The sequence below is a fragment of the Seriola aureovittata genome, chromosome 9 (genome assembly GCF_021018895.1).
Source record: "Seriola aureovittata isolate HTS-2021-v1 ecotype China chromosome 9, ASM2101889v1, whole genome shotgun sequence".
Classification (NCBI taxonomy): Eukaryota; Metazoa; Chordata; class Actinopteri; order Carangiformes; family Carangidae; genus Seriola; species Seriola aureovittata.
The window spans coordinates 830,001-852,201 of NC_079372.1; the positions used below are offsets into that span (position 1 = coordinate 830,001).

Consider the following 22,201-nt stretch of genomic DNA (forward strand, 5'->3'; position numbering starts at 1 on the left):
CTGTCACACAGACACTGACACCTGAGGGAATCTACTCTCTCCCTCACTATGTAGGAAATATGTTTCCAGCCTGCTCGCTCCTGGTAATACTGAGTGTTTTTAGTGCTTCATCATATTGATGAGAAGATATGTAATAGGTATCTATCATCTTAATCACAAGTTCACACTGGAGATGGTTCACCACACACAACACTGCTTCCAGTGAAATGATATCACAGTATCCTTACTGTGAGCTTATAAATGCTTGGTTCCTTTATGTAACTGAAAACATTTTCACTGTGTGAAGTTAAAAGTTAAAAGGTTTACTGAACATATCTGCCCTGACTTATTTACATTTAATAAATGAAAAAGTATTTGACAAAACACCAAACAGTGTTGATCATCTGTGTATATGCTTTCTATTTTATTGCAATGCGTTATACTGTAAGAAAATGCTGTTGTATTGGAAATAGAATTCACAGTAATATAACTTTCAATGAAATATATTTGTACTTTTCTTTATATTTTTTGTAATTCTATTACTTGTGAATACAGGATGTATGCTATGTGTGTGTGTGTGTGTGTGTGTGTGTGTGTGTGTGTGTGTGTGTGTGTGTGTGTGTGTGTGTGTGTGTGTATGTTAATTAAAAGCTCTGGATTAATAAAAAAAAACATTTTTAAAATCTTGAATTTGCTTTTTTTAATGATTGTATCTTTTTATTGTTAATTGTCATACAAATGTCAGAAATAAGTTTTAAGAGCCAAAATGTAATAGCACATCAGCCATATCAACATCCCAATACAACATTACAAGATGTTCACATGTACATCCACTTGCACACACTTGCACAAACATACATCATCATTCTCATCCATAAAACTTGGCATAGTTAATTCAAAACAGAAGAGAAATATTCTCAACAGCAGCTGTCAGTAAAACCCAGTATGGCATATACATATACACATATATACTGTTACATCAAGCAGTCCAAAGATAAACTCCACTGGAGTAAACAATCATTTCACTAGATTTGACAAAACCATCATTACTCGAAATCAACCTCCAGCTTTAAACACAAGGAAAAAGCAAATATCAGAATCAAAGTCAAAGCAGGACAATCTTCAAATAAGTGAGATCCTTCGCTTTTACTACTTGTCCATCAATGTGATGAGACAATAAGGAAACCCACCAGGAGCGAGCAGGCTGGAAACATATTTCCTACATAGTGAGGGAGAGAGTAGATTCCCTCAGGTGTCAGTGTCTGTGTGACAGAGTCTCTACCAAGGCCTCCACACGGGGCCTCTGCTGCTGCTGTCCAGCAGCGTGGTGGGCCTGAGGGTGGAGCAGGCTGGGGAGGAACTGCTGGCTCTCTGGGCCTGATGGAGCTGCTGCTCCTGCTGCTGGAGGCCTTGCAGAGGAGAGACAGAGGCTTCTGTGCTGGAGCCAGCAGAGAGGAAGTGCACAGAGTCTCTCCAGCAGTGAGAGTAGCCTTGGCTGTAGTCGAGGCCTGGCTGTAGCTGCTGCCTCAGGAAGCTCACGGTCATCTCCAGGATGTCGGCTTTCTCCAGCTTGGAGTTGGGCTCCTGCTTGTGGAACTCCTTCTCCAGGATGATCTTGAGCTGCTCGATGCAGCTGTTGATGCGATCTCTGCGCATTTTCTCCACAATAGGTTTTCTCAACTGGAGAAGAGGAGACAGCCAGGTAAGTTCATGATTCAACACAGTGAGACACAGTCAGACATTTGTACTGTACAAGCTGATGCAACATTCAAACCCCTTCTACTACTCACTTTGATGCTGTCTTTCTCAGAGATCCTGAGGTGGTGAACAGAGGAGTAGTTGGTGGAGCAGGGAGCCATGTTTGTGCAGGTGAAGTAAGCAGCTTCTTCTGGATGGCAGTGTGAGCTCTGATGTCTCTGGAGGAGCTGCTCCTCATTTTATACAGGGACATTAGCATAACAAAGCCATGTGGCTCAGGCAGGGCTGGGGTTCCCACACTCAGACCAGTGGGACTCCCAGCACAACAATAGAAGACATGTCAATAACTCATAGGGCATGTATCTGTGCTGGCATGTTTCCCAAGATAAGCAACAGGTAATTAACACTTTATCAAGTAGTTATTGAAAAATGAATCATGTGCTGAGGATCCGAGTTTGAATTTTTACATTGTACATTGTAGAATAAGGAGAAGTGATGCACATTGAAGTGAATATCTTCAAAGGGAGGTGCGTGCAATTAAGGACCAAATGCTTCACTGCAGTAAAACAATATAAAGTGAGGGCTTTCATTTTCTTTTCAAAGACTGCTGAGCCTCGCTGTAACAGCATGTTGGTGCATAAACAGGAGCAGAGCTCATGGAAGTGTTGTTCTCAGTAGAACAGGAGACTCCATGATTTTTCACATGAGGGAGAGGGAGAAAGGACAGAGCAGGTAGAACCAGTCCATGTAACACCTGTTCACTTCAGGCTCCTTAATGTCAGGGTTTCCATCAGGAGTGACGTGTGAACAAACCAATCAGTGAGCAGAGGCTCATCAAAGGCTGTCGCTCACTCACGTCATGTCAGGTGTGAAAGTTGCGCATGTTCTCAGTGGCGCCAGTCAAAGCCCGCGTGCGGTTCAGAGTTTTGATTCAGTCTATTCCTGCTCATTAGGCTCAAAGAAGAACGACGGTGCATTTTTACCTGCTTTCATTCAGAGAGAAAGAATGCTGCCAAATATGTCTGTTGGTGTTTTAAAAGGAAATTCAGCTGATAATGACGAAGAAAGAAAGTCATGATAATCATTGAAGCCCTGCCTGACCACAGGCTCACTGACAGTTCTTATACACTATTTAAGTTTATCTCTGATCTTGAAAAGCACTGTGTTATTTTGGCTCTTGCTGTTGGATTATTGTTGTTTTTAGTCCCACATCAGTAACTGAGTTCTGCTGAGAAATTGTGGGCAGGCATTCATTCATCCTCTAAGAGTCTACAGGCCCTGCTGTAAGTGAACTGTGTCAAATTAGTGTCAAGTTAATAGCATTATAAGAGGGTTGGCAGTGTGCCTCTGAGGGCCTCCATTGCTGGCCGGCCCCAGATGTGAAGTCGGCCTTGTAGGCGCAGTGTGAGTAGTCCTGTCTCCCTAGTTTCCCACCAGTCCCCAACATCAGTGTAAATGACCTACAAAAGCCACGTTGCTGCTCAATGCTCCACTGGGAATGTTAATTGATCTTTTGTTGCAGGACAAACAGAAACTCTGTGTCCTGGACCATCTGGGAAAAATCAAGTCAAGTGGCTTCACTGCTTGGCACGGAGCCGTCTGACTGCCTCTGGTCTGCTCTGACTTCTTTCATTTAAGGGTTCAGCCACAATGTTCAAATAAGTTCTAAAAGTTTTAATGAACTCAACAAAATACTGTTCCACTACAGAGGAGCTGTTAACATTTCCACTCAGACAAAGTCAAGGTGAACAAGTATTGGCAGTAAAAAATGTACACTTATAAAAGTGTTGAATTATTAATAGACAAATCTGGTACCTGGCAGGTTAATGCATGACAAGTGAAAGTCAGAGGTAATGAATGGAAATGGTAATTATGACAATTTGTCAGTTTTTCATTATTTTCATACGTAGTTAAAGGGACATGTTTCTCTACATGTTGACATAATTCACTCAAATACATTAAATACAATGCATTTTATCATCGAAATAAGGCAGAGTTACAGAGAGTTGTTTTTCCTGACAACATTTTATCATCTGATTTAATATTGAATGTGAAATCTAAATCCGAAACCACAAACCTCTGATAAATAGATAAAGGTTAATCAAAGTGCTCTGGATGATTTAAGACGTGATTCAACAGACTGTGAATAAAAGTGAACTAAAGTCTAATAGATTTAAAAAATAATAAAAGTATAAAGTCTTGCAAAATGAAAACATTTAAGACAGACCCGGATCTGTATGATCACACAGGTCAACACAGGCGCTTGAGTAAATGTACATGGGCAGGTTTGCAACCTGTTGATATTTTGGCTGTTAGGCATCATATCCATTTAAACCAGGTCACATACTATATTGAGCATCTCTTTTTTTCTTGCTCTACATTTGCATGTTTAGGAATGTGTGTGAACATCTATTCTGTTTCACTGCAGCATTTGAAAAACACATGAACTGCCAATCTGTCAAGTCACGTTCATGTTTGGCTTCATTATCTGTCCTTTCCATTGTCGACATGTTGTGTGAATTTGTGCCTCCTCTGAAAGTTAGTGTGCACCACACGGCTGCTGGGGGTCTTTGTCTACAAGTGTGTGTGAAGACAAGTTTCCCTCCCACCAGCAGCTCTGAATTCCTGCCATAAAGTCTCGGCCATCACTCAGAACTGCCGCTGCACAGAGCGGCTTCCCATCAGCCATCTCTCTGTGAGTGTGGTATCTCCCGTTTCCCACACTCTGTGCCTATTCACTGGTCCCAAGACGGGAACAATAGAAGTGTGTCTTGTTACACATCACATTAGCTACGGTGTTTGATCTCCTGTTGAAGGGGGAGGGGAGGCAGCTTCAGCCAGACCATCTGGCCCAGCCAACCAGACCCTGAGAAAGTCCCAGGCCTGCCACATTCTCCACAACCTCTGCACACAGATAGTTGTGAAAGACTTTTGTGGCACTTGAGACATAATTCAAGCTCTAGACAGCATGCCACAACCACCACAACGCAAGTGGGACATGTGACATAAGTGGAGCAGGGGTGTCTCCACACCCCACACTCCATGTTTTGAAACACCTGTGCAGCAGGACGGTGAGATCAGATGAAGCGTTAACGATCCCTGTGGGAAACTCTGGATCGAGAGAGAAATTTTGGGGAAAGATTGGGGGAGATTATATGAATAATGACCCCCCCGAATAATGTCAATTCTATTTTTGAACATGCACATGTTTTCAACTCATTTGTTGAAATAATATCAGGATATTGAAAATGACAGAAACTTTGCAACTAAACGAGTCCATGTGCAAACACAGATTTACATCCATTACTGGCAGTAAACACATCATCTGCTATTCAGCTGCACTAGACCGAAGCATTAGATATCGTTATGTTGTCTGCACTTTGGTGACAGAATAAACTCATTTTTGTTCTATCTTGTGAATATATGTGGTGTTGCTCTTTAAATGCTCCAGTCTACAACTATTTACACTGTTTTCTCACAAATATGATCACACTGACTTATTACTGGAGCAGCAGATGCCTGAATGATGCCACTGTTCCCTTGAGCAAGACACAAGAGTGAAGCTGCTGTTGGTTGAATGCTGTGGTGTGACAGGATTTGTGGATTTGTAGTCCTCGATGGAGCTACTTCTAAACTTTAATCAAAATACAAACCCCACCTGCTGCTCACTTCTTACATGAATTATTCATTCAGTGAAGCTGCTGACACACACACACACACACACACACACACACACACACACACACACACACACACACACACACACACCACAGTTTTATGTAAGATCTATGCACTTTCTGAATAAAGTGGAAACACTGTTGTTGTTTATGTTTGTAAAACTTCATGTGAAGTTTTCCATTTATTGTTTGAAATGTTCAAAGACAAACTTCTCAAGGAAGCAGTTCAACAGATTCTTTCAGTAAAGATTGATGTCAACATAAAAAGCCTTTATGAAAGGTAATATTCATTTTCAATTTCATTTGAAGATGAAAAAACATCTATTATAAAGATCACAGCTGAACAGTGAACAGGTTCAGCAGTAACACTCCTTCACACACAGGCCACATAATGGTTACACATAGTCATAATAAAGTAGAATCAAAACAAGATTTACAATAGAAGTGGATCCATTGGATCCATTGAAGGGATATTGATTCATCAGCACTGAGGTGATGAGACGGATCAGTCAGTGATACTCAGTATCAAAGTCAAACAGTGTCTCAGACACTTGAATAGTTTCCACCCAACATGGGTCATGGAACAAGATGAGATGTGATCTGCTTTTCCACATGAACAATGAACACAATCACAGAGTGAGCCCTCTAATTATACACATGGTGTAAATATTCAGTAAAACCTGAATCATCAGTCCTTCCAAAAGAATACTGGGACATTTCACCTCACTAGTAAAACACTCAACAATGGTTAATCTCCTGCCAAAGCAAAAGGAAACAGACTTCAGTGAGTCCTCAACTCTCTGTCCATGACATTCACAGACGTGGTTCTGTCTCTGCGTGGAGGTGACGCTGCCTCCATCCTACCAGGGCCTCCACAGACCACAGCTGGCCTGGCTCACACCTTTGCTGGAGCTGACCTGATGGAGAGGAGAGCCAGGAGGAGAGAGGCTGCAGGGACTGTGGCTGGTCCTGCTGGACACCTGCAGGCCCTGGAAGTGGCTGAGCAGCCGCCTGTGGGCCTGAGTCTGGACCTGGCAGTGGGACAGGAAGCTGACGGCCTCCTGCACGCAGCGGGAGTAGCCGTCACTGGCTGTCGTCAGGCCGGAGGTCATGCTGATCTGCTGCTGCTGCTGCTTCTTCTGCTGCTGCCAGCTTCTCAGATAGGACACAGCCATCTCCAAGATGTCCGCCTTCTCTTGCTTGGAATCAGGCTGCTGTCTGAGGAACTCTGGACCCAGCAGGGACTTCAGCTGCTCAATGCTGGTGTTGATGCGGTCTCTGCGCAGTTTCTCCACCATCGGCTTTCTCAGCTGAAGAAGAAGAGGAGAAAACATTTAGACCATTTGAAAACTGGAAACTTTTTCATGTTATTTGAAAACATTTGGACAAGGAAGTACAGTGGCTTTATAGAACAGGTGTTTACCTTGTGAGCAGGAGTCAGGTGTTCCTTAGAGCAGTTTGCTTGTCCAAAAACAGTGGGAGCCATAGTTGTAGAGTCAGAGCGAGTCTGCTCAGTTTGAAGAGCCAGTTGAATCTGAGCTGCTGCTCCTCTGCCTCTGCCCTGTATTTATACACACAAATCTCCATATGAATGTGTGGGTCTTGGGCTTGTTGGAGTTTCTCACAGTCCGGGGACCAATGAGAGCGCTGGGAAGGGCTTTGAGGAACGCAGGGCTGCCACATGCTCAATGAAGTGTTTATAGCCGTGGGGACAATGAGTGTGTCTCCGGGGAGCAGGTGGAGGAATAGACTACAAGAGAATGGGCCCGGGGTGGAGGGGGTGGGAATGAAGGAGGGGTGGTGTAGCTGGGAGACTGACCCAGCGCTTGTGTTGATATGGGAAAGTGGTGACCCCAGGGGGAAGCACGCCGCTGTCTCATGTCATCTCCACCGCCACGTAATTGAGCACAAAGTGCCTCCGCCACCAGGCACACGTGGGTGTTAGAGAGGGGCAGCCATTAGAAAAGATCTACACGCAGCAGCTTCCACCGGTTTGACACGGCAGACTTCCCTCATGGAGCCGAGCAGAAGCCGAGCTGCAGACTCACTCGCCAGAACAGTCTGTCAATCAAAGGCCATGACGACCTGTTCTCTTACTCAGTGTCAAAATGAAAACAATATTGGTTCTTTCACATAACATATTTCTGTTTGGACTGTATGGTGATGTCAGGTCATAATCATCCAAACTGGCACACATTCCTCAAAGTGTTTAATGATGTCCAGCTTCACCGTTATCACTGACACTGTTTCAAACGTATGTCTAAATGAAGTTATATCTGATAATCTGACTAAACTGTTGCTAGTTTACCAACGATCTGATGATCTGACAGCTCATGTTCCTGGTCCTGTTGGACTTGTAGTCATCTGGTTGGGTCCCCAGATCTTATTACTCATAGAAATGATGAAAGTCAGACCCAGATATTTATCAAATCTAACCTTCCTTTAAAGATGTTGGATGCGGAATGATGACACTGCTGTCAATCAAATCTGATCAAATCACACCTACACACTTCAGAGGAACCTGGTCAGCTGACATGTGTGTGTGTGTGTGTGTGTGTGTGTGTGTGTGTGTGTGTGTGTGTGTGTGTGTGTGTGTGTGTGTGTGTGTGTGTGTGTGTGTGTTTATTGTACATTAGCTCAAACCATACTCCATTTGACAAATAGAAAATACATAGAAGTGGATATTTTGCTTTGAAAAGGATTCAGTTTGTTTTGAAACTTTAATTGAACATGAACGTGATTTGAACTGATTCAACTGTAAACATCCCAACAGTCTCCACACTCCAAGCACATGTTCACACATCAGGAAAACCCCCACATACTCAAAGACTGCCACACTCTTACTCACGTTCCATCCCTCCCACACACGCACACACACACACACACACACACACACACACACACACACACACACACACACACACACACACACACACACACACACACACACACACACACTGGCTGATATGCCTGCTGCTGGCCACGTCTCAGTCACACGCTCCCTTCCTGCCTGTGTGGAACGTGGGAGCTGCTGTGGTCCCGGGCTTCCCACACTTCAGTGTTAATGACACTGAGGCTGGCTGCACAAAGGAAGTGTGCCCCATCGAACAAAGATTGAGTGACCACCCCCCTCTCCCAGCACACACACACACCCAGGAAGACAGGGCTGTCAACAGAGCTTCCAGGCACACCATCTGGACTGATCGTATGCTATTGTCAGCCAATCAAGCATGGGAGACGCTCACCGTGAGAATTGGGAAGGCTGAAATAGAGACAGAAAGTTAAATAAGAAGAATAGTGTATGTGTGTGTGTGTGTGTGTGTGTGTGTGTGTGTGTGTGTGTGTCGGTGGGTTTGAGGATTTGAGAATATTGAGGATAGTTGATGAAGTTTTCTTGTGAAGGAAAGAGTGCGATGCTGTGTGAGACAAACAGTTGAGAAAAAGTGAATATTGTTCATAAGATTTTTGCAACAGAAAGAATATTCAATACAGACACAGATACAAGTCATAACAACATGATAAAGTATAAAGTATTGGCAGCTGTGAGTAAGTCTTGTCTTATAGGCACTTCTAAATGTAAAGTATTAGTAGTAATACTGCACATTTTTAGAGTAAAAAATTGGAAACTCAGGCCACACGCCATTCAGCTTCACATCTCTGTCCACCATGTTGTCATAGTTACAGAGACTTCTTGTAAGTGAACGACCTTCTCCTCCGTGTAGGTCGTCCTCATGCAGATGTTTTTCCCCATGTTCCCACCACACATCATCCCAGTCCACACAACAATCAGGATATCTCCCTTGTTGTGGCGCATCAGCTGAGCAACAAGGGGCCTGCGAAGGGCCCCTCCCAGCTGTTTGTTTGGATTGGGGCCATTGTACCCCATGAATTCAACTAATTCATTCACATCCTATTGTCATAACTCTGCTTTGTGATTGGCCAACCACTGTGAGAACCAGCATCACATTGAATCGATGGGAAAGTTGGTATAAGTATATAAGGGATGGACGTCTTGGTGGGTAAAATCATAACCCTGAACGCCTCACACAGGTCTGGACTGACTGGACGACATCTGACATTCATCATGAGGGATCAGCGCAAAACGTAAGGACAAAACTCATCTGTAGAGGAGGATTTTTCTTTTTATTTCTCTTCCTTCAAATATTTTCTCATTGGAGGGTCAGGAAGGTTTTGGTTTTATTAGGTTATCAGACTCACAAATTACACTCATCAGTACGAACTGACAGTTAGGACTGTATTTGCTCACGTCTAAAGCTGAAGCGCTCTCTATCCAACAGTACTCTAATGTTTTCCTTTCTCCTCAGCTTGTGTAAAATGATGATTTTGGAGAGGAAATGCACAGACAGAGCAGTGAGGCTCCGCTCAGCAATGGAGAGCCAACTCAACACTGTAGTGTCCAGCTCTGATGTGTGGGACAAGACTGTCTCCTTCTTCACAGTGAAGAAGGCCTTGATTTTCCATAGTGGCTACACCAAATCCTCCAGAGAGGCCATGAGGCTGTTCGCCTCCCCGGCAGAGGACGTGGCCCCGCTGTGCTGCCGGTAAAGAGAGGGGACACACGAGTGAAGATAACCTGACACACAATACAACGGCTACAATATCTACAAGCTCTGAAGCCTTGAGCATATCTGCACCATGTCCAGAAGAAGTTCCACATGAATAACATTTTTCAGATCCAGAAAAGTAAAGCGTTTTGTTTGTATGTTTTTATTGTGGTGTTTTCACTTGAGTGTAAAAAGGTAGAAAAGATTGGAGTTTTATACTGATCAACTATGACCATAAACACTGTGATTTTATTGGTCCCCAGTTGGGCCTTAAAATGTGCATTTTATGCCTTAAACTTAGCAGCCGGCTCCTTGTCACTGGTCACAGAATGACGAGGGTTTTAACTTAAAGCGTATTCCTTTGTATGAAGGGGAAATGTTTATGCCAATGCATACTTTATTTTGTAAATGTTTATGACATTGTAACTTTTGTTAATTTTAATTGTTAAGTATAAAATATCTAGCTGAAAGCCATGAGTGACGTGCAATATGTGCTTTCACATGCAAGTTGAAATTAAACTGTTATTGGTGTTTTCTAAATGTTTTGACCAGTCACTTTACAATGCAAACTTTAATGTGGTCAGTTGGATTGTTTCTATCAGGTTTTGTATTTTATTCATTTACCACTACACATCTGAGTGTGTTAATGAATGTCGCCCTCTCGTGGCCTTTACACAGCAATACCTCCAGACATGATCCACACAGTAACAGCCTTTCCCCCCAGGACTCATGATCCCAACAGGTTTAAGCAAAACACCACCACAGACTAAATATGAGTTTCACAACTGAAAGAATGCTCACATCCCTATATCTACACTGAAATAATTATCGGTTGCTGTAATATTTAAATGTTTGTATGGTCATGTGCTGTTTTAAGACAGACTTTAAAAAAAAAAAAAAGAACCTGTGCTTTAAAATAAGCAGATTTGAAGGTTGAAACAGGAAAGTAGGGAGGTTGCCGTCAGCCGGGTTCAGTCGACCTTCAGAGGCCTGTACTACGAAGCAAGATCAACATATCCAGGATAACTTTTAGTTATCTGGGTTAACTGAACCTAACATTGACCGTCCTGATAACCTGTACTACGAGTTCACGTGAAAGAGGCGGAGTTGTTGATTATAAACAACATCATCAAAGACATGAATGAAGTTCTTTATATGATATGAAAGACACGCTGATAGCATGATCACGTGACTGGAATAAAAATGATTATTTCCATGTCTAAATATAATTTCTATCAAAGTCAAATTTAAGATGTATTGTAAATAAGTGCATGAATTATCATGTTTGAGTATTTTCGCTCTTCAGTCTGATGATGAACATGTGAAGCAGATAAAGGTTAAAGTTAATGTCAGACTGTTTCTGCTGCAGAGAGGAGAGAAAGAAAAGAGGAGAGAAGTAGCTGATGTCTGATGAGTCAGTCTGACTGAAATGTTCATTTATAATGATGGAAATAATTAACAAAGTGTGGATCATTGTTCTTATCATCAGAAGTTTAGTTTTTATTTCTATTTATTTGGTCACGGAGTGCTCGTGTTATTCTGAGCAGTGAAGAAGAGGAGAGTAAAAGCTTCATCGGTGTCAGGAATCCTGTCGGATTAAAGAATATTTGTTCAATTAAAATGAAGCTATAATAGTAATTATATAGGCAATTTATTAAGTGTGATAAAGTTTCAGTGCATTTTTTTTAGAAGCTTTGTTTTAAAACCACAGTGGACACATGGAAAGATTCAAACAGGAAAACTGTTCCACTGGTTTTTTATATTTCCTACTACTATCTACTGATCTTTATTATTGATCACTTTATTGTAAACTCTTTTGTCCCCTTCAGGATCCTGTAGGAATGATGACTCAGTTTTTCCAGGTATCTGATTGGTCAGTAGTTTGGCTGTTGACCGGTTTTAACCTGATCCTCTAAATTAATCTGCGCCAGAGCAGGTTAGGAGTTCAGCATCAGTTACCATGGTGATTTACCGTGAGCCGTAGGACTGAAAACCCAGAGTTAAACCTGATGTTACCTGGATAACCTCAAATCCTGCTTCGTAGTACAAGCCTCAGAATGTAACGTCTGATTGTTTACACTGGACTTTGCCCCTGTACTCTTCTAAAATAGATATGAGCCGTTTTAAAGTCCTTCAGGACTAAAGAAACATGACTTCAGTAATCTGATCTGGTGTGAATGTAAAAACTACATTGTGTTTTTAATATGTTTCTATTCTATTCACCTTCAATAGCCCATTAGAAAACAAATAAGCTGCTTTAATGGACACAGAAGGTGATCCACAGTTTGAGTGGAGACAGCAGCAGGAACAGAGGAGGTCACCCTGGAGCAGATTTGGAATTATTACGGCTTTATTAATCATAAGCTAAATTCAGAAAGCAGACATTCAGCAACAGTTGAACATTGTAGCAGCGGGAATAGGTGAATTAACAATAAACCGGGTGAACTCCACACCATGCATTCAACTCTTGAGTACAAGGACACCTTTTTCACTACGTTGAAGTGTCACTGAAGATAAAACTCAGCTGCACTTTGCTTTCCAGAAGTCTGTTGTGGGAACTGACACAAGAATGTAGCCAGTGATAAAACCAAAACTAACGAGCACAGAGAGGCCTGAGAAATGAATAAACTGAACACACAAAACAATTAGTCAAAGAAAAGAAGTGTTTAAGGATATAATGTCGGTCTGTTTTATTATTAATTTAGACAGGTCTGATATTTCCAAGTTATAAGTCCAAAGTTCACTTTGTCAACAAGGCATAGCTTTATGGAAAAAAAATAAAACAAACTTTTATTTGTTTTTTTCCTCATTTTGCTTCAGAGGTTGATAAAAGAAACTTACACATACACACTAAATCAAAAAACCCTTTTCTGTCCATCACTCAAATTCCAGTTACAACCTACATGAAGACCAAACAGCAAAAGCCCAGAAGAAAGGACAGGTTACCTGGCAACCATGCGACACTGACACCTTCTGCCATTTTAAAAGCCCTGACCAAAAACAAACTGAAACCAAACAAACAAGAAATGAAAACAAGATAAAATCAAATGCCATTCGTAATACGTGGTGGGTCAAATCCCAAAACCTTTTTAGTTACTTTAACATTGCACCCCAGGATTAGAATGGGGGGGGGGGGTTGAAAAGCAAAAACGTCCACCTTATAACAGAATTTACATGAGTTATTCCCATCAATCGGACTTTTTTTTTCTTTTTTTAAATATGAAAACCAAATACTCTCAGCCCATCATTCTGTGGTAAACTGTGATGTGAATCTTCAGATCTGTTGGTGGTAGCTGTCCTGAAGCACAATGAGTCCCAGATGTCTTGTCTCAAGCTTGGCCAGAAACTATACACTGAAGCGAAATGAATCAGGGGGGCAACACGTGAAATTCTGTTTGAGTGTGCCCCCCCCCACCCTTTAACAGCGTTGTCTTTTTGTGTTAAACGTTACAGAGATGTTGCCAAATGTGGATGATCTTTTTTAGACTACACATTGATTCTGTTTAAAGTTGTTACGTCATATGGGGGAGGGAGGTGAGCAGGAAGCATGGTGTATACTTTGTGTATGTACTCTGCATGTGTATCAATGTGTAAAAAGACATTTCCTTCAGTTGATAGGTGTCCCCATGTTATTTGCAGGGCTGTTGTGTGTTGGAGAGGTGTGGACTGAGGTTGGCTTTCACGGCAAAGAGTTCAACAAATCCTGCAGGAAGAGGTCTGGGTCTGCGATTTCAGAGAGAAGACCTGGAAAAGAAACAACATTAAGTCAAAACAAGAATGTGAAGTTCAGTGTTGACCAGTCACAAAGGAAAAACAAGAGCTGCAACAGTGACGGGTCATTTTCCAAGATGAATTCAGATTTCGAGTTGAATCTTCGAAAAGGGATGACTGGGCAGTCAAAGTGAATCAGGTGTATATGTATACTAACCTACAACATCAAAGAACTCTGACAAGGACTCGGCAGGCATGAGCTCATCCTGGAAGGCCCTGAGCACGCGCTCTGAGGCCTCATAGATGGGCATGTCGTTGTGACGGACATATTCTGCCAGCGAGAAGGACCAGCCCCCCTCAGTGTTGCTGGTGGGTACTTTCTGTACGGCCAAACAGCGGAACAAAGAAAGGTTTTAGTCTCAGTATTACATCATGTAGTAAGATCCAAGAAACAACACAATGTGACTGTGGAGGCCTCAAACCTTTGATTACATTCACAGGTTTTTTTTTTTTGTTGCCTCAAAATTCTAAATTTCTTTTTTTTTTTGAATCATCATTTAAAAGTCCAAAAAACAGTTTCTTTTTGTTGTGCATCTTGACTCATTTTCAAACTCACTACAGTCAGATTAAACATGTCTGTATAACTTAACACACACAGCAGAATATCATTGGTGCACGGTAGTTTTGATGTGCAACACATTTACCCTGAACATGTCATAGACCAGATCCACCAGGCCCCAGAAGAGAAGAGGAGAGCGATACACTGCATATTCCTTTGGTGCTTTGTCTGTAAGTCTGAAAATAAAACAGAGGAGAAGGATGGTTTATGAGATTAGCTATATTTTTAAATATGATATGAATCTGTAAAATATACAGTTTTAGCACAATTTAGTAAGTTCAGATCTACTTTGAGTAAAGATTGGTAGATTAGAAACTCTTCCGTGTAGATATAAGGTGTGTTCATTCAGAATAAGTGGTCAAACACTTATCGTATTTGGCCTTCCTTAAACCCCACCCAACAAAATCATAATTTCATGTTGCCCCATTGAAGGGATTTAATGTTAGACAAAGTTGCATTTTTAACTGTAACACTTGTAAAACAGAAGGACAGAAAAGTAAAGTCTTACTTGTTGGTGCAAACGCCCGAGACCTTGCGGGCATGTGCGGTGACCAGGAGTCTTCGTAGGAAGTATATACGTGAACTCCTCCAGCGTTCAGGCGGCATGATGTGCATGGCCAAGATGGTGAAATAGTGCGGTCCTTCAACCTCATATGAGCTCTCCATCCATTTCTCACACGGCTGCTCCTGGAAACTCTGCAGGTTCTTCTCCTCCCGAGACGTAGCCCTTGTACTGCAGAGACAGTTTGAACAGGAGAGTGAGACACGGACAGGAAGTATGTTCCACCTGAATGTCGTGTGTCTTCTTTACACTTCATCACTGTCCCAGCAGCTGAGCACTGGCACTGATCGAATGTCTGATGTACATACGTGTTGAGGACGTAGAGCACAGTGTGGATGATGTAGGGGATGAGGTGGATGTTGCTCTCTCGGCCTCCTCCTCCCGTGTCCACGCTGAACGACTGTTCGGTGGCGAAGCGGAGGAACAGCAGTTTGGTGTCGTGGATGTTTAGTTGGTAGGTGGGCTCCCGCTGGCCTGTGCACTCCTGCAGATATGTGTTGTGTCTGCACCAGAGGGAGATACAGAGGGGGATCATTCACTGTCTTATGATGTGAAATTTCTGCAACTGTGTGGGTGCTGATGTTTGATTTTACCTTGCTAAGCATGTAGCAAAGGCTGATTCTGGGACATGTGGTCCCCACACAGGAAGCAGCCCATTGCACTTGGTGTTGGCGTTCTGGAGAGCAGCACTCTCCCACTCCTCTCGCCCCCGGGCCAGCCTGCCCCCAGAGTAAAGGAAAACACAGAGCTCACATTACACTAAATTCAATGTGACTTTATAGTAGGAAGTTTCTTGATTGCTCTAAACATCAGCAGGTACATAATGGTGTGTGTTGCTACCTGACAGCTGCCAGATGGCAGTCATAGTGGACTATGTTAAAGTGCGACACAGTGCTGTAGCCCTGCTGCTTGCGAGGCTTGTTTTCAAAGTCCTCCAAGGCCACACGCTTTGTGAAAGTGTAGATACCCAGGACTTTGGTCGGCTGTAAGAGACAGACGGAAATGTTCATTCAAAACACCACAAGTCACTTCAATACACAAGAAGAAATCCTCTGTACTGAGGGTTGTCTGTGATGTAATCCATTCGTAATCCTGTGTGTTGTACCTGGAACTTGTAACCTTCTCTACAGATACAGCAGGTCAAGCCCGGCTCCTCTATCAACTCCTCCATTTGCTTCAGCAGTGAGGTCTTAGTCACCACCTGACCCTTCTCATTGGTCTGAAAGGCAAAAGCAGGAGTGAAAATGAACCCTGGGCTGTGTTAACGACGGGATGAAACAACACGACAGAGGCAGAGTCACAAATAGGAGTATTTAAACAAAGGAAGAGGATGAGCATACCGTCATGCCCAGTGTTCCCAGGGCCTTCTGCCTCATGGCCATAGCCATTCGCTTCTTCTCAGCTCTGGTCTCCCTGCGCGCTGCTTCAATCTTCAGGTTGACGTCACTGTGCTCCCTCAGGGCCTCCAGAAGGTTCTCTGCCAGAGTGCCGATGCCTTCGTCACTGGATACCTGCTCCAGCTTGTGCAAGTTGGTTATTGAGTCTGTGCCTATCAGCACCTGGACAGAAGATAAGAAGTCATCCAGTCATGTTGGGTGGGGAGGGTCATTTGTATATAAAAGAATTGTTGATGCCGAGTTTGCCAGCTGGGCCAAATATTTTAAATGGTTGATAGTTGCACTGTTCCTCCAAGTACTGGAAACTGTCCTGAGTTATCCATCTTCCACTGTTGGGTATCAGGCAGCTCCGACAGAGTTTTTAGTATTTAGTACCTGTGTGGGGGGGTGCTGGGTCGCCAAACCACGAAGCAATCTGAGAATAAAGGGTAGAGCTGGTCTGGAGAGGAACTTCTTCCAGACATCTGCATCCAGACTAATGAGAGCATTCAGAACATGAAGACAATGGTTGAAACAAAGAAGCATAGAAATATTTGTATAAATATTCATTGTATCAAAAGTTTTCACTGACTACTTTGGCACCTACTTTTTGGCATTTGGGATATGTTTCTTCATGTAGTCCAGCGCACTCTGTGTGATTCCCTTTTGGAGAATAAGATCTTTCAGCTGATGGCCGTTGCTGTTATTTTTGATACCAGCAGCAATTTTACAGAAGCAATCCAAAAACACTTTGTCATCTGCACTGTGCTCCTCGTCATACCTTCGAAAACAGAGGAGGTGGTAAGGTTTCACACACTTCGATACCCAAACACAGCGCTGTAAAATGATCAGCCTGATTTGCTTGATAATGTAATAATAGCAGACAGTGTTTCTATACATTTAAAGACATAAACACTGTCCACTTTGAAAACTTTGAACACGTGATTAGGTGTAAGTGAAAGCTAAGTGATGCCCACTTGTCAAAGCTGCAACATGGTTTGAAGCGTTCCACCAAGATCCTCATCTTCTCCAGTTCACCAAAGGATAAGTATGGGATGATGCGCAGCAGACCCTGCAGCACACTGGGGTTGGAGCGCACAAACGGGGTGTTGATCTGGTCCAACAACATGATCAGCTGATCTTTGTCTCCTGTCAGCAGCAGGTTACCCTTCGAAAGACAAACCAGCTCCCATTTTAATCAAACAATAACAAGAATCTCAGGTTTTGCTGTCAAATCTTCCTACATCACGTCTTTACTCAGAGGGTTGAATGTGCTTTACATTCTTACCTTGTCCTCTGAAATCTCTGCATTGGCTTCATCCAGAATGATCTCCATGATGCTCAGAACTTGCTCGGCTATAGAGGCTCCACCACTGTCTTTACTCTCCTGCTCTGCCACCAAAGCCTGGAGTAACAGACAATTAAAACATCAAATAACCGATAAATTCCATTATAACAGCATGGTTGAGACTGCACTGCAATTTGAATTCCTCCCCAGTAATCAGACGACACAACACGATGTTACACGGCCCCTGCATTCATCTGGTGTCGGAATAATCTGATAAAGTTTCTGAGGTTCTGACTGGGAACATTCATGTGACTTCCCCCATTCCTTCTTAAAGCACATGAAAAGTTGGAAGTTGGAAGAATGACTCGGGACGATCTGAGGACCACGTGAATGCAGCACGTCACTGCAAGACTCACCAGGTTCAGAGTTCCCAGCATGACGTTGAGTGTGTTCATTTCTGGTTTGACCAGCTGCTGCCTGTTGATCTTCACCTTCACACAGTAACTGAACAACTTCAGTAAAACCTGTGAGTGAGACAGAGATGCACCAGTCAACTCTAAAGTTGAGAAGTTCAGAGAATAACCATCACCGCCTATTGTAAAAAAAAAAAAAAAAAGTTTTTGTTTTTTTTTAAAGTTGGCTTACAGTGAGCAGATGTCTTCCTTGTTTGAAATCTTTGATTCCAGACAGCCGGTTGAGCATACACTCCAGCCCGCCACACTGTGCCATGACTCCTGCCATCTTGTACACCTCCTCATCATCCTCCTCCTCATCTGTAAAAAGAGAAGACATTACTTTTCAATAGAGATGAGATATTACATATTCATCTTTTTATCTCTTCCAGGAACGTACTGTTTACAGGTAAATGTGATGGCAAAGAAAATGTTTTATTACATAATACATTATTACATGAATACATAAGATATTCAGGACAAATACAATCAGATTGTAACACATGTTAAACTATGCTTGAGTCAGAATTATGAACATACAGTTATTAATAGTAAATCAAACCTGTGGTTGAGTCCAGTGACTCTATGAACTCCTCAGTGGCATCTCCCAGCAGACCTCTCATTCGATAGATGATTCTCATTGGCTCACCCTTCAAAGAAAGTCAGCAAGCTCTGTGACTTATTCCACATACTTACACATACATTTGGAGTAGTAGTAGAAGTAATCTTTTGATGACAATCTAATTACATGATTCTAAATGTTTTTCAAAGCATCAGGCATTTACTGACAAACTCACTAGGACTCTCACCTCATTTGTCGGGCACCACACCTTCTTGTAGACCTCAGCCACTGACAGATCCAAGCTGATGATTTTGTTGTTGACCAGAAGCTAAGAGGAACAAAGTGGCATCAAATCAATTTCTCGTTGAATGTCAGCTTTTAGAATTACATGAGAAAGGGAGAGGTTGAGCATAAAATAAGAAACTGTACAAAGGGGAGGAAAATAAAAATGAACATCAACACACAAAGTGGCTAAAGTAGAGAGTCCCTTTACCTCCATGCCACTGTCGTCTTCAAGAAGCGCCACCAGATCACAGTCCTGGCAGATTTTGTTCTTGATGTCCCTCATCAGAGGGCCGATGCCAGGCTCGTTGCTGCTGTAGGGGTTTCCTGGCATGCGGCCCTGCAGGAAGTCTTCCTGCTGAGGATCCTTTTCCAGGGTCACAAAGAACTCTGTCACCTCGTTCTCCTCCTAGACGCAGAGGACGAAACAAAAGCTCTAGATGAAGACAAATTCACACTGAATTTAGAGCATTTCAGCATGTAGGACTTTTTAAATGTAATACATCAGTGTAAAGGCAACTCACAGGATAGATGATGCTGCACAGTCTCTCAAAAATGAACACAGGTGTCCTGTAATCATCCAGGTTGTACCGTTTTGCAGTCTCTATGCACACTGCCATGAAGGCTTTGGTTTCAGACTCAGTACCTATGACGAAAACAAAAAGATTTTCCAACTTGATGTTTTAAACAAATATACAAGGACTTCTGCTGAGTTGCTTCATTTCACAAAATTTTTTGTGGGTTATTCCTTCACTAAAAAGCAGAAACAGCTTTATAATTCATACTTTATGTATTACTAATACTGAGTAATGGAAATAGTAAAAGAAAGACTTGAATGATTTAAAGAAATGAAATCTGTTCGTAATGGTGACTGGACCAAAAGTGTTCTTTAATGTTAAAAAGTGTGAAAACAACAATTTGCTACAAACAATAAAATTTGTGACATGGTTAAATTTCATGTGTGTTGAGGTGAGTTAGTGAAGACCTGTCGTCATGTCCTCGAGCATCTCCAGCAGCATGTCCTGAGTCTCATCGATGAGTTTGGTGCGCTGCACCACCAGCTTCCTCAGACACAGATAACCGTTGAGCACTGTGCCGACCAACCTACTTTTGAAATGCCGCTTAATAGACTCCACCTCCACAAAAGAAGAGAGCAATCCTGCAGTGGCACCAAACACACACAAATCACTTCATCAACTGAAATTCAAAAATGAATCAGTCTAATATTATTAATATTCAAGTTTGCTCTGCAGTCCACTTGTGAGAAAAAATCTTCAGTATCATTTGCTCTATAATGGTGTTTAAAGTCTCCCGTTAACCCAACAGTCCTTTGTCAGATAAACAGTGAGACAGAAACTAACATACCAGTCAAGCTCTTGAGGGCATAGCCTTGCTGCAAGTCTGTGCTCAGTGTAGCCTCCTCCAGAGCCAGCAGGTTGGCTATTTCCTAAAGGAAAAGGACATTGTTTTGTTGTCATACTAAAATATCTCTGACATATTTGCTATCAGTATAGATATCAGGCATTTTAAATCAATAAAACATATAAAAAGCACACTGTTGTTTTCTGGAAGATCTAATTCTCATGTAACTTCCCTGCATCTATCAAAACATGTTGGTTTTAATTTAAGGAAATTAGTGGCACATACAGATATTCTGTACTTGTGAGCATTACCTTGGTGATCAGGTTACCAATGTAGGGCAAGACTCCACGAGCAGCCAGGTAAACCTTCCAGTGTGTTGGCTTGATCAGCTTCTGGTACAGACCCAGATACTCCACTGCACACTCTCCAGCCACACTCAGCTCATCAAGATAACTGGCAGACACACAGGAAAAGGGTAAGTTTTAGATTTTAAGTCTAAGACAGGTTTACAGCTGAGCTTTAAGTGCTCCTTGGTATTAATTACATTTTTTTTGTCATGGTTATTTTAAGATTTCATATTTCTGCTTCAGATATTTGCATTGGACAATCAGCTTCATGACAATTTCTTTCACATTTTTCTGTTATTTTGAAATACATGTAACATAGTGGTATATTTACCATCATATACAGTTCATCTTTTTGCACTGAGAAAATCTTACTGTAGTCTAATAACAGTTTATTTACATTCCTAATATCACATGATGTGGTAATGGATTTCACTGTTTGCGGCTCATACCTGGTGAGCAGATCCAGGACCTGTTGCTTGCGACTGGGGATTGTTGTAAGAGCCTCCACAATAGTGCAGGCTGCCTGTCTGGCTGCCTGAGTGGCAGGTGTGAAAAGGACCTGCAACAAACATAAGTCAGCTTTTTTGTTTTGAGAGGATGCGTTAATTAGTCTGTGAAATAACAAGCCAAAAAATAAGAACATAATTTCTCAGTTTGAAACAGTTTATAGATTTCTAATAGGTATGCACGTGTGACCTTGTGAGACTAATGAGGAGAACAGGCGGAGCACCAATACTATAACAGCAACAATCAACCATACTGAATTTAAAAACCTTTTTTTTTTTTTTTTTACCTGTCGCAGCCAGTTGTTGTGACTCAGTTTGAGCAGGCGAGGGAAAAGGCCTTCACCTTTTCTGGACCTCATGAACTGCTTCCACTTCCACGCATACTTCTCCAGCAGATACTGCTTCCGCAACTCAGCCTTCCCCTGAGGCTTCGACACAGTCTCCTGGTCTGAGGTTACCATGATAAATTCAACAAGAAAAGCTTATCATCAAGAGTTTTCATCATTTCACCATCCTACAAAACACTCGTGAACAGTATATTTGTTCAGGCACAGTTCTTACATCTTGCTGGGAGACACTTTTTCCAAGCCTCATAGGATGCTTTGGGATCCTTCTTGAGCCAGAGTTGGGCCTGGGCATGAATTTCATTACTGTAGGGCCTGACTGTGGTCAGGGACTCAGTAGCAGCATCCTTTGAACAAAAGCAAACACACACTGTTGTGTAAAAGAACATGAAACAACCAAGTTGTAACTGACAGAGACTGCATATGTAACTTTTACATTTCCTGAAATTGCATATTTGATTCATATAAATGAAATATCAATTATTTATTATTATTAGATTTCTAGATTTCTGTTTGGCCCTAACGACTGTTGGGTAATCAAAATGTCTTCTTCTGCCTAAACTGCACCTAAAACCATCTAAGGGCAGATGAAACAATGAAAGAGCAGTGGTGACATCACAGATTTACAGTTTATTTCATATATACCTTGTTCTTCTTGCTGGTGGGAGCAGGGGGCTTGATCAGCTTCTGCAGGATTCTCAGACACATTAGAGTGATGTTCTCCACCACGACAGGCGTCTTTATATTCACCGACATGAGGAACAGACTGAGAGCTATGTGAACAAAAAATATGCAATGCTTTTAGACACAGAGCTCAGTTGTGATCACTAACAATATAATATCCCAAACACATTAAAGGCTGTAGAACATC

General features: G+C 42.2%; 3 protein-coding genes and 1 pseudogene across 9 annotated transcripts in view; 1 reads left to right on the top strand and 3 right to left on the bottom strand.

Moving 5' to 3' along the window:
• Positions 1-77, top strand: part of LOC130175158 (transcription factor HES-5-like) — a 699-nt gene extending 622 nt beyond the window's left edge. The window contains exon 2 of the mRNA XM_056385463.1: positions 1-77. This exon is cut by the window's left edge and continues 407 nt beyond it. The gene's annotated coding sequence lies outside the window, so the exon portion shown is untranslated.
• A 576-nt stretch (positions 78-653) lies between these two features.
• her12 (hairy-related 12) lies at positions 654-1,874 on the bottom strand. The gene is made up of 2 exons (XM_056385386.1): positions 1,770-1,874; positions 654-1,659 (listed from the first exon to the last, which is right to left on the bottom strand). The coding sequence occupies exons 1-2, from the start codon at positions 1,836-1,838 to the stop codon at positions 1,258-1,260; spliced, it is 471 nt and encodes a 156-aa protein (XP_056241361.1). The 5' UTR covers positions 1,839-1,874; the 3' UTR covers positions 654-1,257.
• A 3,621-nt stretch (positions 1,875-5,495) lies between these two features.
• On the bottom strand, positions 5,496-7,037 carry LOC130174970 (transcription factor HES-5-like; annotated as a pseudogene).
• A 5,210-nt stretch (positions 7,038-12,247) lies between these two features.
• The window catches only part of ubr4 (ubiquitin protein ligase E3 component n-recognin 4), a 53,764-nt gene continuing 43,810 nt past the window's right edge, over positions 12,248-22,201 (bottom strand). For all 7 annotated transcript variants that reach the window (XM_056386056.1, XM_056386055.1, XM_056386053.1 and 4 more), the window contains 26 exons: positions 21,976-22,103; positions 21,548-21,677; positions 21,274-21,434; positions 20,930-21,039; positions 20,445-20,586; positions 20,137-20,218; positions 19,757-19,930; positions 19,296-19,417; positions 18,983-19,180; positions 18,737-18,817; positions 18,490-18,577; positions 18,121-18,248; positions 17,892-17,999; positions 17,476-17,592; positions 17,165-17,355; positions 16,795-16,968; positions 16,584-16,683; positions 16,152-16,370; positions 15,917-16,030; positions 15,652-15,794; positions 15,405-15,530; positions 15,120-15,314; positions 14,758-14,982; positions 14,335-14,425; positions 13,848-14,010; positions 12,248-13,663 (listed from right to left, as the gene is read on the bottom strand). In XM_056386056.1, the coding sequence (XP_056242031.1) occupies positions 13,599-13,663; positions 13,848-14,010; positions 14,335-14,425; positions 14,758-14,982; positions 15,120-15,314; positions 15,405-15,530; positions 15,652-15,794; positions 15,917-16,030; positions 16,152-16,370; positions 16,584-16,683; positions 16,795-16,968; positions 17,165-17,355; positions 17,476-17,592; positions 17,892-17,999; positions 18,121-18,248; positions 18,490-18,577; positions 18,737-18,817; positions 18,983-19,180; positions 19,296-19,417; positions 19,757-19,930; positions 20,137-20,218; positions 20,445-20,586; positions 20,930-21,039; positions 21,274-21,434; positions 21,548-21,677; positions 21,976-22,103 (3,575 nt within the window). In that variant the 3' untranslated portion in view covers positions 12,248-13,598. The remainder of the gene's footprint in view (positions 13,664-13,847; positions 14,011-14,334; positions 14,426-14,757; positions 14,983-15,119; positions 15,315-15,404; positions 15,531-15,651; positions 15,795-15,916; positions 16,031-16,151; positions 16,371-16,583; positions 16,684-16,794; positions 16,969-17,164; positions 17,356-17,475; positions 17,593-17,891; positions 18,000-18,120; positions 18,249-18,489; positions 18,578-18,736; positions 18,818-18,982; positions 19,181-19,295; positions 19,418-19,756; positions 19,931-20,136; positions 20,219-20,444; positions 20,587-20,929; positions 21,040-21,273; positions 21,435-21,547; positions 21,678-21,975; positions 22,104-22,201) is intronic.

What these genes read in the sequence shown, in the direction of transcription:
- her12 (XM_056385386.1), bottom strand. Translation starts at nt 1,838, where the DNA reads ATGGCTCCCTGCTCCACCAACTACTCCTCTGTTCACCACCTCAGGATC. An exon ending in CTGAGAAAGACAGCATCAAA is followed by an intron (nt 1,660 to 1,769) that starts GTGAGTAGTAGA and finishes CCTCTTCTCCAG; the next exon opens with TTGAGAAAACCTATTGTGGA.